Source organism: Sciurus carolinensis, chromosome 19, assembly GCF_902686445.1.
Source record: "Sciurus carolinensis chromosome 19, mSciCar1.2, whole genome shotgun sequence".
In the NCBI taxonomy this organism is placed as follows: Eukaryota; Metazoa; Chordata; class Mammalia; order Rodentia; family Sciuridae; genus Sciurus; species Sciurus carolinensis.
In genome coordinates this window covers 12,524,316-12,537,705 of record NC_062231.1, presented here as the reverse complement: position 1 = coordinate 12,537,705, position 13,390 = coordinate 12,524,316, and the positions used below count along the sequence as shown (strand labels likewise).

General features: G+C 63.3%; 2 protein-coding genes and 1 long non-coding RNA gene across 4 annotated transcripts in view; 2 read left to right on the top strand and 1 right to left on the bottom strand.

Annotated features, from left to right (window-relative positions):
* Positions 1–5,114, bottom strand: part of Plxnd1 (plexin D1) — a 41,505-nt gene extending 36,391 nt beyond the window's left edge. Inside the window, exon 1 of one of the 2 annotated variants that reach the window (XM_047534723.1) lies at positions 3,624–5,114. In XM_047534723.1, coding sequence (XP_047390679.1) covers positions 3,624–4,967 — 1,344 coding nt within the window. In that variant the 5' untranslated portion in view covers positions 4,968–5,114. The remainder of the gene's footprint in view (positions 1–3,623) is intronic. The other variant, XM_047534722.1, reaches the window with a different exon arrangement.
* LOC124971217 (translation initiation factor IF-2-like) lies at positions 5,003–9,498 on the top strand. The gene is made up of 3 exons (XM_047534996.1): positions 5,003–5,440; positions 7,323–7,373; positions 9,172–9,498. Exons 1-3 carry the CDS (start codon positions 5,003–5,005, stop codon positions 9,496–9,498), a joined length of 816 nt encoding a protein of 271 aa, XP_047390952.1.
* Positions 9,499–10,554: 1,056 nt separating this feature from the next.
* Positions 10,555–12,957, top strand: LOC124971033 (uncharacterized). The gene is made up of 3 exons (XR_007106270.1): positions 10,555–11,210; positions 11,514–11,597; positions 11,857–12,957. It is a non-coding gene; the product is annotated as an uncharacterized LOC124971033 (long non-coding RNA).
* The last annotated feature ends 433 nt before the right edge of the window (positions 12,958–13,390 follow it).

The window sequence follows — 13,390 nt, the reverse complement described above, 5'->3', positions numbered from 1 at the left end:
CGCCCCCGCCTCTCCTCCCCGCCTCCTGGCTCCGCCTGCAGGACCAGTCCCAGCGCTGTCCATCTGTCCAGTCTGTCTGGAACCCGCCTGCTCTCCCCTGGGCCTTGACACCGCCTCCTGCGAGGCCTGCCCGCTGTCTGCACCCCTGCGGCCCAGGGTCCAGCCGGCCGGGCACATAGTAAATGCTCAAGAAACACAGAAGGCTCAAGGGGGTGTCTTGCTCCCCAGTCGCTCTCCCTGCATCCACCCCTCCTGCTCGCCAGCCGCCTGTGCACTTTCCAAAATGGTCTGAAAGACCATCCAAGCAGGGCTGAGGGTGCGGCTCCGTGGTAGGGCACTTGCCCCCGATGCGGAGGCCCCCGGTTCCAGCCTCAGCAGCACCGCACAAAAACGCCACCACCAGCATCATGATCACCACGGCAACTGCTGGGCACTCGACTCTTCCCGCACGTTATCTCCGCGGTGGCAGGTACTCACTGTTTTCATCCTACAGAGGCAGAAACTGAGTCGGTCCTATCCCTCCTCTGCCTAAAACACTCAATGGCTCCCTATGCCCCCAGGCTCAAGCCCGGACTCCCAATCCGGCCTCACTGCCCCCAACCGACCTCTGCTCCCTCTCCCTTCAGGTGCACAGAGGCCCTTCAGTCCCTCCCGCGGTCTCTGCCTCCAGGTCCTCTCCCAAGCTGCTCCCCCTTGACCCCTTCCCCAGCCTCAGGCAGGCGTCACCTGACTTCCTCTTGCTCATCCCGCCACCTCGCTTCCATTGATACCACCTGCCCCGGGAAGCCCCTGAGATCCCTGTGGACCCCATTTGTCCATGTCCCCCTGCACGGCGCATAGCACCCTTAGCTCCCTGCAATGCCTGTGAGGGTAGAACGCAGTCACACGGGTCCCCGAGCGCAGAGGGACAGCATGCAGGAGGGGCTTCGTGAACGTTTTGTGGCGGTCTCCATCTGGGGTGTCTCTGCTGCAGAACAAACCACATCGGGTCAACATTTGCTGCCTAGGAGCAAGCCCGGACCCGTGCTCATCATGTCCCCTGTGAGGACAGCAGCAAGCACAGCTGATCAGTGCTAGGTGCTCGCAGGGCGTGGCTTTAATGAATTCATTTAGTCCTAAATCAACTCATTATTATTATTATTATTGTTATTATTATTTTTGGTGCCAGGGATTGAACCCAGGGGTGCTCTACCACTGAGCCACATCCCCAGTCCTTTGTGTTTTTTATTTTGAGACAGGGCCTCACTGAGTTGCTGAGGCTGGCCTCCAACTTGCAATCCTCCTGCCTCAGCCTCCCAAGCAGCTGGGATGACAGGCCTGCGCCACCGCTCCCCGCCTAAAACAACCCTTGATGAGAAAGGTCGTTTCTCTGAGGGTTGTTTTTATTGTTCTCACTTTACAGATATAGAAACTGAAGATCAGAAAGATTACATTGCTTGCCCAAGGTCACACAGCTGGGAAATGACAGAGCGCAACTTGAACCCCGGGTGCAAAGTCTAAGTTCTTAACCTGTAATTGAGGGACTGGAAAAATGTCTGTCTGCCACTTCCACCGGCCCTCGCTAGAGACCCGAGTCTGGGAACTTGGGCACATTTTGGGGGTCATGCCAAGCACCACGGGCCTATGCCCACAGCCAGGCGCAGAGACACAGAAAAGGTGGCCTCGAAGGCCTACTGGGGATCAGAGAGGCCTTGGAGTAGGGAGGGGGCCTCAGTCACGCTGTCCCTGGGGCTGTGTCCCTGGAGAGGCCCTGCTCCCCTAGGGAGAAGGAAGTCCAGCCTCCCTCAGCAGTGTGAGTCACTGCGCTGGGCCAGGGAGGGGGCAAGGGACCGTGGGAACCAGGACGGTTCTTGCCAGCGGGGGAGGGGAGTCCGCGGCCTGAGGGATCCCAGAGATCAGCTCCCACCAGGAGCCCCGCTCAGGCTGGCAACTGCCCACAGAGGCCTGGAGGGTGGGGACTACAGTTTGGGGTGACTCCTGGGTTCACCTCCTGCAGCCCCAGGACCCCAGCTCCCCACATGGCCTGGGGGGGGGGAGCACGGGGCCTCCGCCAGCCCAGCCGGCCCTGCCCTGGCCCCCGGGGAGAGCGGACCCACTCACCCACTGTGACCTCTGGCTTCAGGGGTCGGGGCAGGGTGGTGGAGCCAGGCTGCAGGGAAGGAATCCGTGTTTACTCAAAGGCCCAGTGTTGGGCACGCCCACGGGGAGACTTGTCACAGCCCAGGGCACCAGAGAGAAGAGAGAAGAGGCTAGTTCAGTGTTGGGGGATGTTGGGGTGTTTTTTCAGTGCTGATGATTGAAGGAGGAACATGGGGGTTCCCCAGACTCCTCTGTCAACACATGCTGGGTCCCTAACCTGGCCCCCTTGCCACAGCCTGACGCAGCCTTAGACATGTGGACCCCAATCCCTACTACCCGGTCCTCCTGCGGAGCCCCATGACCCTCCCTCCTGGCCCCTGAATCTGCCCACCCCAGCTGCCTATGACCCCTCAACACACATACACTCTGAGCCCCGTGTCTGTGAGGCAGCGAAACCTCCCTACTGAGAACCCGGATGCTAGCCGGGCCCAGCGGCTCAGGAGGCTGAGGCAGGAGGATGGGGAGTTCAGGGTCAGCCTCAGCCACAGCGAGTTGCTAAGCAAGTCAGTGAGACCCTGTCTCTAAATAAAATACAAAATAGGGCCCGGGATGTGGCTCAGTGTTTGAATGTCCCTGGGTTCAATCCCCAGTCCCCAAAACAGACAAACAAACCCAGATGCCAGAAAGCAGAGATTCCACGTTCAAATCCCACCCCTGCCTGTTCCCAACTGTGTTCCTGAGCAAGTTACTCAACCTCTCTGTGCCTGTTTTTTTTTTTTTCCGTCTGTAAAATGGGAATGAGAATGGAGGATTGTTGTGAAAACCGAGTATGACCTGTGATGAACTTAGTAGCTCCTCCACTGTGTCGAATTTACCCTGATCTGCCATGCCTGGGTACATCCAGAATGTTCACTAAATGTTTCTTGAATGAGTGAATTAAAAAATAGTCTCAGGAGCAGACCTGTCTGCCAAACATGCAGCTTCCCCAGAGACCCTACTAGTCCCCAAATACTAGTGTCCTGTGCCACACATGTGTCCCATAGCCCATCTTGCCTGCACTCGTGGGGACCCCTTGCGGGTGGCTAACCCCAATCTGCACAGCGCTGGCGCCCACAGCTGTCAAGGTTCAAGGGTGACCATCTCAGTACGCACCTCCGTCGGGCATGCACGGGTGACCCCACTCCATCCCGGCACCAAAGGGCTCTGCAAGCACCTTTGGCTCTTAGCGAACACCTGCATACCCGTGGCAACCGGGACCCCTCCCGGTGCAGGCAGGTACGCGCACCTGTAACCCAGCACTCACTCCGGTCCCCGTGGGGTGCACATCTGGGCCGTTAAGGTCGTCAGCAGTCGCCCCTCAGTGGACACCTGTATCCCCGCGTGCACACCTGGATCCCGGCACATTCACCTGCGCCCCAGAGGACACACCTGGGTCCCGGCGCACGCACATCTGGGGCTCAGCACGCTCACATCTGCGCACAATTCGCACGCTCCCCCTGCCGGCTCCTTGGCCGGTTCCCCGCGCCCCCGCCGCCCGGGCGTACCTGGATGTTGCGTTTGCGCTCGCAGGCGGGTCCCGTGCCCTGCACCACGCTATCCAGCACCGCCACCACGTCGGGTGCGGGATCCACGAAGCACGCGGTGCGAGCGGCGCGGATCGCGGCTTGCACGTCGGCGAAGCGGAAGGCGCAGAGCGCAGCCGGAGCCGCTCGGGCCGCGGGGGTCCCCTGGGGTCGCTCAAAGACCGCAAAGAGCAGCTCGCGTGCGGGGAAGACGGACACCAGGCGGCTGTAGAGGTCGCCGCGGCCCGCGCCGCCCGCGCACTGCAAGCCCAGCTGAATGTAGGACTCTGTGAGCTTCTTGGCGTCGCCACCCGCGCCGCGGGGCAAGCAGATGCGCGCCAGCAGGCTCCGCGCCTGGCTCTCCTTGTCGCCCGCACGCGCCTCGCTGTTGAGCGCCAGGTACGCGTAGGACTGTGCGCCCTGCGGCGGGTCGGGAGGGTGCAGGAAGGCGCGCACGAAGCCCAGCTTGTGCTGCTCCTTGGCGCCCTGCTTGATCTTGAGGATGTTGTCGTCGGAGGGGTTCAGGTCGAAGGTGAAGAGCTTGGCCAGGTCGCCGCGCGCATCCAGGGAGCGGATGGCGATCTCGGGCGTGTTCTCGAAGCGGTGGTCCTCCAGGCTGCGGTTGCGCGGGAAGTAGGCGCTGCCGTAGCCGGTGTACGTGGCGCCCACGAGCAGGCGGCTGCCCCCAGCGCCGGCGGCCGGCGGCAGCACCAGTCCCACGGTGGACGCGTTGGGGTGGTTGGCCGCCACGTTCAGCATGCTGGGGAACACGGTGACCGGCTCGGCGGGCGGCGCGGCGGGCGGGAAGTGCACGGCCACCGCCGAGATGTTGCCCCGGCGCCGCAGTTGGCAGAAGCCCTGGTAGATGGAGCCGCACACGACCACCAGGCCCTGGCCGGGGTCCAGCTGCAGGATCTTGTTGTAGTTGTCGGTGAGGCGCCTCGGGTGCTCGCACGAGGCCTGCGGGAGCTGCGGGGCGTGACACAGCGGGCTGTCGGCCACCGGGCCCACGGCCGCCTCGGCCTCCAGGCTCAGGTTGGCCCCCGACAGCTGGTACAGGCGGTTGACGGCCGCCAGGTACACGGTGCCCGCCGCGCCGTCCAGGGCGAAGTTGTTGGTGGGCGTGGGCGAGGGGAACCGGCGCTGGATCTCCAGGGCGCCGACCCGCGCCGCCCCCAGGAGCAGCAGCAGCAGCAGCGGCGGCGGCGGCGGGCACCTCCGGGGGACCGGCCGCGGCGGGGCGCGGAATGGCGGGCGCGGCGGCAGGGGGCTGGCCGCGGCGGCCCGGGCGCTAAGGGGTGCGCCGCCCGCGGCGCGACGAGCCATCCAGGCGTGCGCGGGCTGCGCGGCGCGGCGAGTGCATGGGGCGCGGCGCGGCCGGGAGCCGGGAGCCCGGAGGCGGCAGGAGGCGGGGGGCGGGCCCGGGCCGCGAGGCGCTTCCTGCCCGCGCCAGCCGCCCCCGGCCCCGGCGCCCCGGCCCGGCTCAGCAGCGCGGCACAGCCCGGGGGCGGGGCGGGGGCGGCTCCGCGGTGGACACGCCCCGGCCCCGCCCCGGCCCCGCCCCGCGCTCGCCCCGCCCCGCCGGCGCGGCCGCCCCGCCCCGGCTGTCGGAGGGTCGCGCAGCCCGCGACCTCCGGGACCCCGGCGCCGCGCCCCGCCCGGATCGCCTGCCCCTCGCGCTCCTTCGTCCCTCTCGGCCGCCTGGCCGGTGTCGCCGGCGCTCCTCGTCCTCCCTCTCTCCCTGGCTGGGCCTCTCCCCCCACTTCTCTCCCCGGGCGTGCACCCCAAACTCCGCGCGGGTGGAGTGTCGCTCTTTCTCAGTCCCTGCTTGCTCCCCGATCTCTGCCAGCCCGGCCCCGTTCCCTTCTCCGTTTTTCTGTCCCTGGCCGCTGTCTCCCTGGGGCCCTCTGTTTCCTTCTCCGTCCCCCTGAGCTGCATGCGTCCGCCCCTTCCCTCCCTCTCTGCCTCCCTGTCACCCCCTCTCCACCCGCCCCATCTCGCGCTCACTCTCTCCCCTTCCCCGTCCCCAGGGCACTGTCCAGGCCCAGCACCCCGAAGGCCAGCGGCAGCCCCTCTGGCCTGGATTCCTCGCCCAAATCCCAGTCCTGTAAAAGGGGCTTGTGAGCAACGGGACCAGAGGGACAGTGCCTGGAGGTCCGACCGCTGAGTCAAACGAATCCAGAGAGGAAGTGTGTGGACACTGCCAGGCGCTGAGGCAGGCAGGCCTGGGCAGGCATGGCGTGGTCCCGGGCACCAGTGTCCCTCTGAGGCCAGTCCTCGGACTCTGGAAGGACCTGAAATCCCCCCACACTTACCGGGCCATCAGCCCCACACGAGCTGGCCCAGGAACCCTTCTCCTTTGACCTCCAGGTGGCCCCTGGGGTCAGAGGTAAGTGGCCAGGATCCTGAGGCCCCAGCCCCTGAGAGGACCAGCCTGGGCACCTGGCTCGCCCCCTGCCGGGCACGTCACCTGTGCGGCCCCCTCTCAAGTTGGTGTTGGCCTTTCCCATCCTCCTGTTAGGAGGCGGAGGCCCCAGAAGTGAAGGGACAGGTCCAGAGGCAGAGCTCAGGGGGACAATCTACAGTGTCCTGAGGCCAAAGACTTTCGGCCCTGACCTCTGGGATCTCCTGTCACACCTCCAGCTGCCACATGGTGCCTGGTGGCCCTTGCTCTGGGGGGGACCTGGCCTCTACAAGCTTGGTGCCAGCCAGGTAGGAAGAAAGGCCTCGGTTGGGGTGGGGTTCCTCTGTGTCCCCATGGGGTCAGCAGAACAGCTGGGTCTATAGCCACCATGTCCCAGTGGGAAGGGCCACTTCCTGCCACTTGTGGGAGCCACTGCGAAGTCTGGCAGCAGGGCCTCGGCCCAGCACCCCGCACAGCGTCGGCCACCCTCTGCCTCGGCTCTGTCCCAGTCTTATCTTTCTCTGCTGCCCCGTCCCCGCCCCTGTTGTGCGCTGGGCTCCGTCAGGTTTGCACTCTCCGTCCCTCCGCCTCTTCCCCTCCCCTTCCCACTCTCTTTTTGTGCGTGTCTCTGTCTCTCCGCGTCTCTGTCTCGTCCGTCTCTGTGTCCCTCCCTGTCCCCCACGCCTCTCTCCCTCTCTCGCCCCTCCCTGCTTCCTTCCTGTCTCCGGCTCCTCTTGCCGCATCCTGCAGCTCCCCCCACCGAGCCTTGAGAATAATGCTCTGTGGCGTCTTAGCTCAGGCACACCGTGGATGGATGGTTCCAGGCACTTCGGACGCCAGACTCCCTGCTGAGTTGAATGGTGGATCGCAGGAGCCACCGGAGGCTAGGACTATCTGGGGCTTGGTTAGACCCCAGAGTCTGAGGGTTGCATAAACCGGAGGTAGGAAGTGCTGTGTGGCCTTGGGCCAGGCACTTGCCATCTCTGAGCCTCAGTTTCCTCCACTGTAAAACAAAGACAATCCTAATAACACACCCCTGGAAAACTGTGAGTCTTGAAGAATTAACAGAAAGCACAGGTTTTTGGCAAATGCCAATTTCTTCGCCCTTGTGGCACTGAGTAATGGCCCCCAGGACCCGTGTGAGAGCTGAAGAGCAGAGGCCAGAGGATTTCCATAGAAGGCCAGGGCCCTGCTTTCTGTCCCAAACCCTCAGCAGCTGGTGGAGCCGCTGAGGAGTAGCCAGGTGCCCAGACTTTCCCTCTCATACGTCCCCGCAGCCAAGGGAGAAGACGGGCTCACTGGCCATTCATCAGATGGGGAATGCCAAGGTGAGGATTCGAACCCAGATCTGTCTCCAGGTCCTTTAGCTGGGAGTTATTTCAGGTCAGGTTGGATCATGGTGGCAGCAGAGGACAACTGCTTCTTTCTGGCTGAATGAAGGGAGGAAGGAGCACAGCCCCTTCTCCTGGCCATGGGGTGTCCTCCCAGGGAACCACAGGGAGAGGGATGGCACTCCATCTGGGGGTTCCATGAGACCCAGGGTTAATTAGGTCTGAATTAACTCACCAGGCTTAACCAGCCCTGGTAGATAATGAGCTAAGCCTGGGTCCCACTGTGACCGCAGGCTCTTCCGTTTTTGACTCAAAGTCCTGATCAGATCAAAAGAAGGTCTCGGTCTGAAGCTAACATATCTTTAATGACTGGTTCACATTTGTCATTGTCCCTTTTTAATGGAAAGAAGGTCTCCAGCTCAGGGCTAGGGACATCGGTTTTCCAGCATTGCCCCGTGGCCGCAGGGCCTGCTGGGATCTGCAGCAGCTGCCCGGCTTTGGCCAGTGAGGCCGGTTTTCCAGGATGAACGCGCGTATGGACGTCTCTAGAAAGCGAGTTCATTTAAAGACAAATCCCCGGGTGGGGGGAAAATGCCTGTAATTTAGAAACGAGGGGAAGTGTCCGTGCTTTTGAAGATGAGGACGTGGCGGCCCCTGGAAGGGCCCGTCCCTGCCTGCAGCATCCAGGGGCAGCGGCTGGGCCTCTGCACGGTCCCCTGCCAACCTGTCTGTTCTGGCCGTGCACAGGAGCTGGAGCAGGAGAGGGAGGAAGTGCTGGAAGCGCTTTTCTTCAGCTGGAAAGAACAGCAGAGCCGAGGAGGGGGCTCCTGCCCTTCCTCCCTCGGGCGTGGCCTCAGGGAATGTGTGCCCCGCAGGAAATGCTCTGACACTCCCGGGCCTTGTCCACAGGAAGGTGCTAGAAACACAATGCTCCAGGGCGGCCGGCGCCCCCACCCCGCCTGTGCAGTGCTAGGAGCCATGGTGGCTTCTGGGGCTGAGCCCGTCTGGTCCCCTCTTGCGAGCCACCCTGACCCATGTTACAGATGCGGAGGCCAGGATCAGAGATACTCCTCCGCCACCTGCAGATGCACAGCTCCTTGCCCTGCATCCCTCTTGCCTTGAGGTGCCTGCAGTCTGGGCCCTGCTCTGGGTGAGCATGGTGGTGCCACCTCTCGGGAGCCTCAGTTTCCGTCTCTGGAAGAGGGGACTAGAGTTGCTGTCACAGGGTAGCTGGGGCGGTGGAAACAGGTCACAGCGCCAGGCGCATCATGAAAGGCAGGATCGGAGCGGCTGCCACTGAGGTTGCGTCATGGGTGCTGGGTGTCAGCAAGGGCTTTGACGCATCACCCATGTGAGGCCTGTGTCTTTGCTTCCTCCCTTCTTCTCCTAAAGGCTCAGAGAGGCCTAGAGGCCTGCCTGAAGTCACACAGCAAATGGGTTAACCCTACCCGTTTCCGGGACCCCACTTGCTCCTCCACATTGGATCTCCTGTCCTGCCAGGGTGTCTCACCAGGGTGAACCAGGAGGGCTGGGGTGACTCTACAGGCACAGCGCCCATCACCCTAAGGCCATCAAAGACAATCTTTGCTGCTGTTTCCTCAGACAAATGGGAAATGAGGGGTTTTGTCCCTTTGGGGACAAAGCCACTCCATGGATCCTGGAGTGTTCCCTTGGCTGCCTCCCCTGGGTGCCCCCGCTGGGACGGGGCTGGGAGCCGCGTGGGGGGTGGGGAAATGGTTCTCATGCTGCGCGCGGTGCCCTCTCGCTCCGGGCACGTCCTTGTCCTCTGCGTCAGGGCGCAGCGGCCGGGGCGCCTGGCCTGGCCCCACGCGGCCCCTTTGTGCTCCGCGAGGCGGATAATGGACGGCATTCTCAGACGGCCAGTCATGGCTCTGTGCCTGTCAAAGGCCGGCCGGCTCCACACTGCGGCCTCTGTGCAGCGCCGCGCGGGGGCAGGGCCGCCCGGGCCCCCACCCACATTCCCAGGCCGCCAGGCGACGCGGCGCTGCCTGACCGTGTCCCCAGGAACCGCAGGGAGGCCGCCGGGAGGGAGTCGTGTGGGCGGGTCCCCGCCAGCCCAGACCACGCGCTGGGGACCCCACGCGGAGGACGGGTACACTGAGGCTGCGCCTGGACCCCAGCCCAGCCCTGTGGGACCCTTGTTCAGCCGGCAGGGGTGCTTGGCTGTGGCCGGGCTCGGGAGGGGGAGCGCCTGACAGGAATTTCTCCAGGTCTTGGATGTTCTAGCCTCTGACCTTGGATGTCCAGCCTCTGGCCCAGAAAGGTCTAGCCTCCCACCTCAGATGTTCAGCCTCTGGCCGTGGATGACCTAGCCTCTGGCCTACAAAGGTCTAGCCTCTGACCTCAGGTGTCCAGTTTCTGCTCTGGGATGATCTAGCCTCTGACCTCGGGTGTTCAGCCTCTGGCCATGGATGGTCTAGCCTCTGACCTTGGATGATCTAGCTTCTAACCTAGGGTGTCCAGCCTCTGGCTGTGGATGGCCTGGCCTCTGGCCTAAAAAGGTCTAGCCTCTGACCTCAGGTGTCCAGCCTCTGGCCTTGGATGGTCTAGCCTCTGGCCTTGGATGATCTAGCTTCTAACCTAGGGTGTCCAGCCTCTGGCTGTGGATGGCCTGGCCTCTGGCCTAAAAAGGTCTAGCCTCCTACCTCAGGTGTCCAGCGTCTGGCCTTGGATGGTCTAGCCTCTGGCCTCTGGTGTCCAGTTTCTGCCCTGGGATGATCTAGCCTCTGGTCTTGAATGGTCTAACCTCCAATCTTGGGTGTGCAGCCTCTGGCCATGGATGGTCTAGCTTCTGGCCGTGGGTTGTCCAGCATGTAACCTCGGCTCCCTTGAACTTGGGCAGCATGGCCTCGATTTCCATGACTAAAGAGCCCTTTCCACTGAGAAACCTGGAAGTGGCTCTTTAGGGACTTTTGAGTGACACCGTCCCTCCTTACTCAAGAGCAGCCTCGCTACCTCAGCTGGCTGTCCCGGGATGGGCCACCGCCCTTGCCTGTACTTCCCCCAGACTTCCCCCGTCCTTACCGAGAACCTGAGTTTCAAGGGCCCTGAAGTCCCCGGGGCCCCGTGGTCCGTCCCAGCACAGCCCTGGACCTCGGGCCCACGCTGTCCCTCGGCTTCCACACGACTCTGGCCCCTCTCCTTCCAGGAGCCTGTTCTGACCTGCTGGCCCAGGGCAGCCTGCACGTCCCGGTGCCCCACCCTGGACGCCGTGCATCCCCTGCCCACCGGGAAGAGCTGGGTCTTCTGGGGTGCACCCGTGTCCCCACGTCACGACACACGCGATGGACTCCAAGGAGGCTCGCGGGGCAGGCGGATCCCTGAGAGGCCAATGTCCTACCTCCACCCTTTTAGGATCCCCATTTTACAGAGGGGAGAACTGAGGCACAGGCGGAGCTGAGTGGCTTTCCCCGCATCACAGGGAGTGAATGGCACAGGCCAGGGGGTGACGGGGCCCAGTTGGGGGGAGGAGCCGTGGGCAAGGGAGTCGGCCTGGGGTCCACGCAATCCCGGTGGGGCCGTGGGACCAGCCAGCCCTGTCCTCACACCAGCCTCTGGCCTTGGATGGTCTAGCCTCTGGTCTCTGGTGTCCAGCCTCTGGCCATGGAGGTCTAGCTTCTGACCATCCATCTCGCTCACACCAGCCAAGTCTACCCTTCATCTCCAGCGTGTGTTTATTGAGCACCTACTAGAGGCCAGGCAGTTTTGGGTGCTGGGGATACAGAAGTGACCAAGCTGGACATCTGTACCCTCGTGGAGCCGATGCTCCCCATGGCAGCCCTGGACGGCACAGGAAGGCAGACCAAACACGCGGTGAGTCAGGAGGCCAGCAGGAGGCTGCAAGCAAGTGGGGTTTTAGGCAGGAGGGCAGCGGCCTGGCTGAGAAGGTGCCGTTTGGGAGAGGTGAGGGAGGGAAGGAGGGACGCAATGCCTGTGAGAAGAGTGTGCCAGGCGGGGAAACAGCAAGTGCAAAGGTCCTGGGGCATGGCGTTCTTGCACTTGGGAGGAGCAGCCAGGGAGCCTGCAGTTGGCTGGGGCAGGGTGAGTGACGTGGCTGGTAGAGGGATCTGGGGACCACAGAGGCAGGCTTTGTGGGACTTTGGCGTTTTCCCTCAGTGAGGTGGGAGCCTGCTGAGCGGAGGAGGGGACCTCTGGTGCCTGTGGAGCAGAGACAGTGGAGGCAGGGAGGCCCACGAGGAGGTCAGTGGTGGGGTAGAGGAGAAGGCTTCGTCCTTTCACCAGGTCTGGGCCTTAGTGGTGGCCATCCCTTTGAGGCTGAGGTGGGCAGAGGAGCAGAGCCTCTGACTCCTGGCCAGTCTCCTCCTTGACCACTGCCAAAACCTGAATGGTGTCCTGTGCCCAGTCTTTCTGCTCCAGCCCCTGGACTACTGCACCGGTCCGAGCCCTGCCAGGCCGCCCCCTCCGAGCCGCCCTCTTCCCCCAGGTCATTTCCCCACAGGGATCTTTGAAATTGCGGACGTGCCTGTTGACGTCCTCCAGCTGTAAACCCCAAGCTCTGGGGCTGGAGCCGGGCCCTTTCTGTCGCCCAGGGTCTGCCTGAGCCCTGGCCTCTGCCATGGCCGGGCGCTTCCGTCTCCCTCCACCCACAAACGGGCCACCACCAGATCCTTGAGCAGAGCCAAGAGGTGGGTCCATCATGGAGGATGAGTGGACAAGCTTGGGCTGAGGGCCTGACGTCTGCCCAGCCATCCCGGGAAGCTATTTCCAGGTCCCGGAAGCAGGAAGTGAGTCATGGCGCTCGGCACCCGAGGTGCGATTGATGGCGCCTGGACAGAAGGGCCGGCCACCACCCAGGGCGGCAGGAAGGAGACCTGGAGGAAGAGGACAGGACAGACCCCGACAGGCCCCGCGGAAGCCGCTGAGGTCAGCGCAGATGGGCGGCCTGGCCCACTGTCCTCCCGCACCTGGGGCCCGTCAGGAGGTGGGGACGCAGAGGGTCCCGCTGGCCCCGAGGAGAGGCCAGGGCTGGTCCAGGCCACGTCCACAGAGGGGCCATGACCGCAGAGACCGCTCTGGACTGCGCGTCTCCGGGGACACAGGAGAGGCTGGCTTCCTGGAGGTGCCACCGCAGTCCAGGGCCTAGGCTTCCAGACCGAGGTCACGGCCAGTCCCCCAGCCGACTGGGGCTCCCTGAGCACAGGCTCCGAGTGACCTCCGGGGGCCGAGGGACCCACTTCCTCCCGCACCGCACCCTGAGGCCCCCGGCCCCCCAGGATGGCGCAGGCCGGGGCTGGGCACCCCCGGGCACCCCCGTCTCAGCTGCGGGCAGGCTTGTCGGAGGCGGAGGTGGCAGCGCGCTCTCACTTCCTCGCTGGCCCGGGTCACCGCCCCGGCTCCTCCCGGCTCCCTTCCGCCTCCTCCAGAGCGCACGCCCTTCTGCAGGAAGCACCTGGGTCTGGATGGGCCGCGCAGCTGCAGGCAGGGCCCGGGAGGCCTGGCCCCACCGGGTCTGGGGAAGGTGGCCTCTGAATGGAGGGGCTCGAGTTTGGTCTGAATTTGTTAAATTTCCCTCCACAAATATGTATTATTTGTGTTTGAAATAAAACCATGAACTGGGCACAGTGGCGAGCGCTTATAATCCCAGAAACTCGGGAGGCTGAGGCAGGAGGATTGCCCATTTGAGGCCAGCCTCAGCAACTGAGTGAGACTCTGTCTCAAAATAAAACGTAGAAAGGGCTGGGGCTGCGGCTCAGTGGCTGAGCGCCCCTGGGCTCAATCTCTGGTGCCCCCAAAAAGAAAATAAATAAATAAAATAAATAAATCTGTGGATTGAGATGTGGACTCCCACAAGGGGTCAGAGGCCTAGTTGCAGTTGGTGTCTTGCCAAGTGGAGGTTCAGGTGGCCCCAGTGCCTTGGCCCAGCTCCCCACCTGTGTCCTCCCCAAATTCCCCAGAGGAACAGACTCTCCGCTCCATTTGGCAGGTGTGGAGAGACAGGCGGGCAGCAGCCCTTTCTTAAAAGTATGTTTTAG

What these genes read in the sequence shown, in the direction of transcription:
- LOC124971217 (XM_047534996.1), top strand. Translation starts at nt 5,003, where the DNA reads ATGGGGCGCGGCGCGGCCGGGAGCCGGGAGCCCGGAGGCGGCAGGAGG. An exon ending in GCACCCCAAACTCCGCGCGG is followed by an intron (nt 5,441 to 7,322) that starts GTGGAGTGTCGC and finishes ACGTCCCCGCAG; the next exon opens with CCAAGGGAGAAGACGGGCTC. An exon ending in ATCAGATGGGGAATGCCAAG is followed by an intron (nt 7,374 to 9,171) that starts GTGAGGATTCGA and finishes CCTCTGCGTCAG; the next exon opens with GGCGCAGCGGCCGGGGCGCC.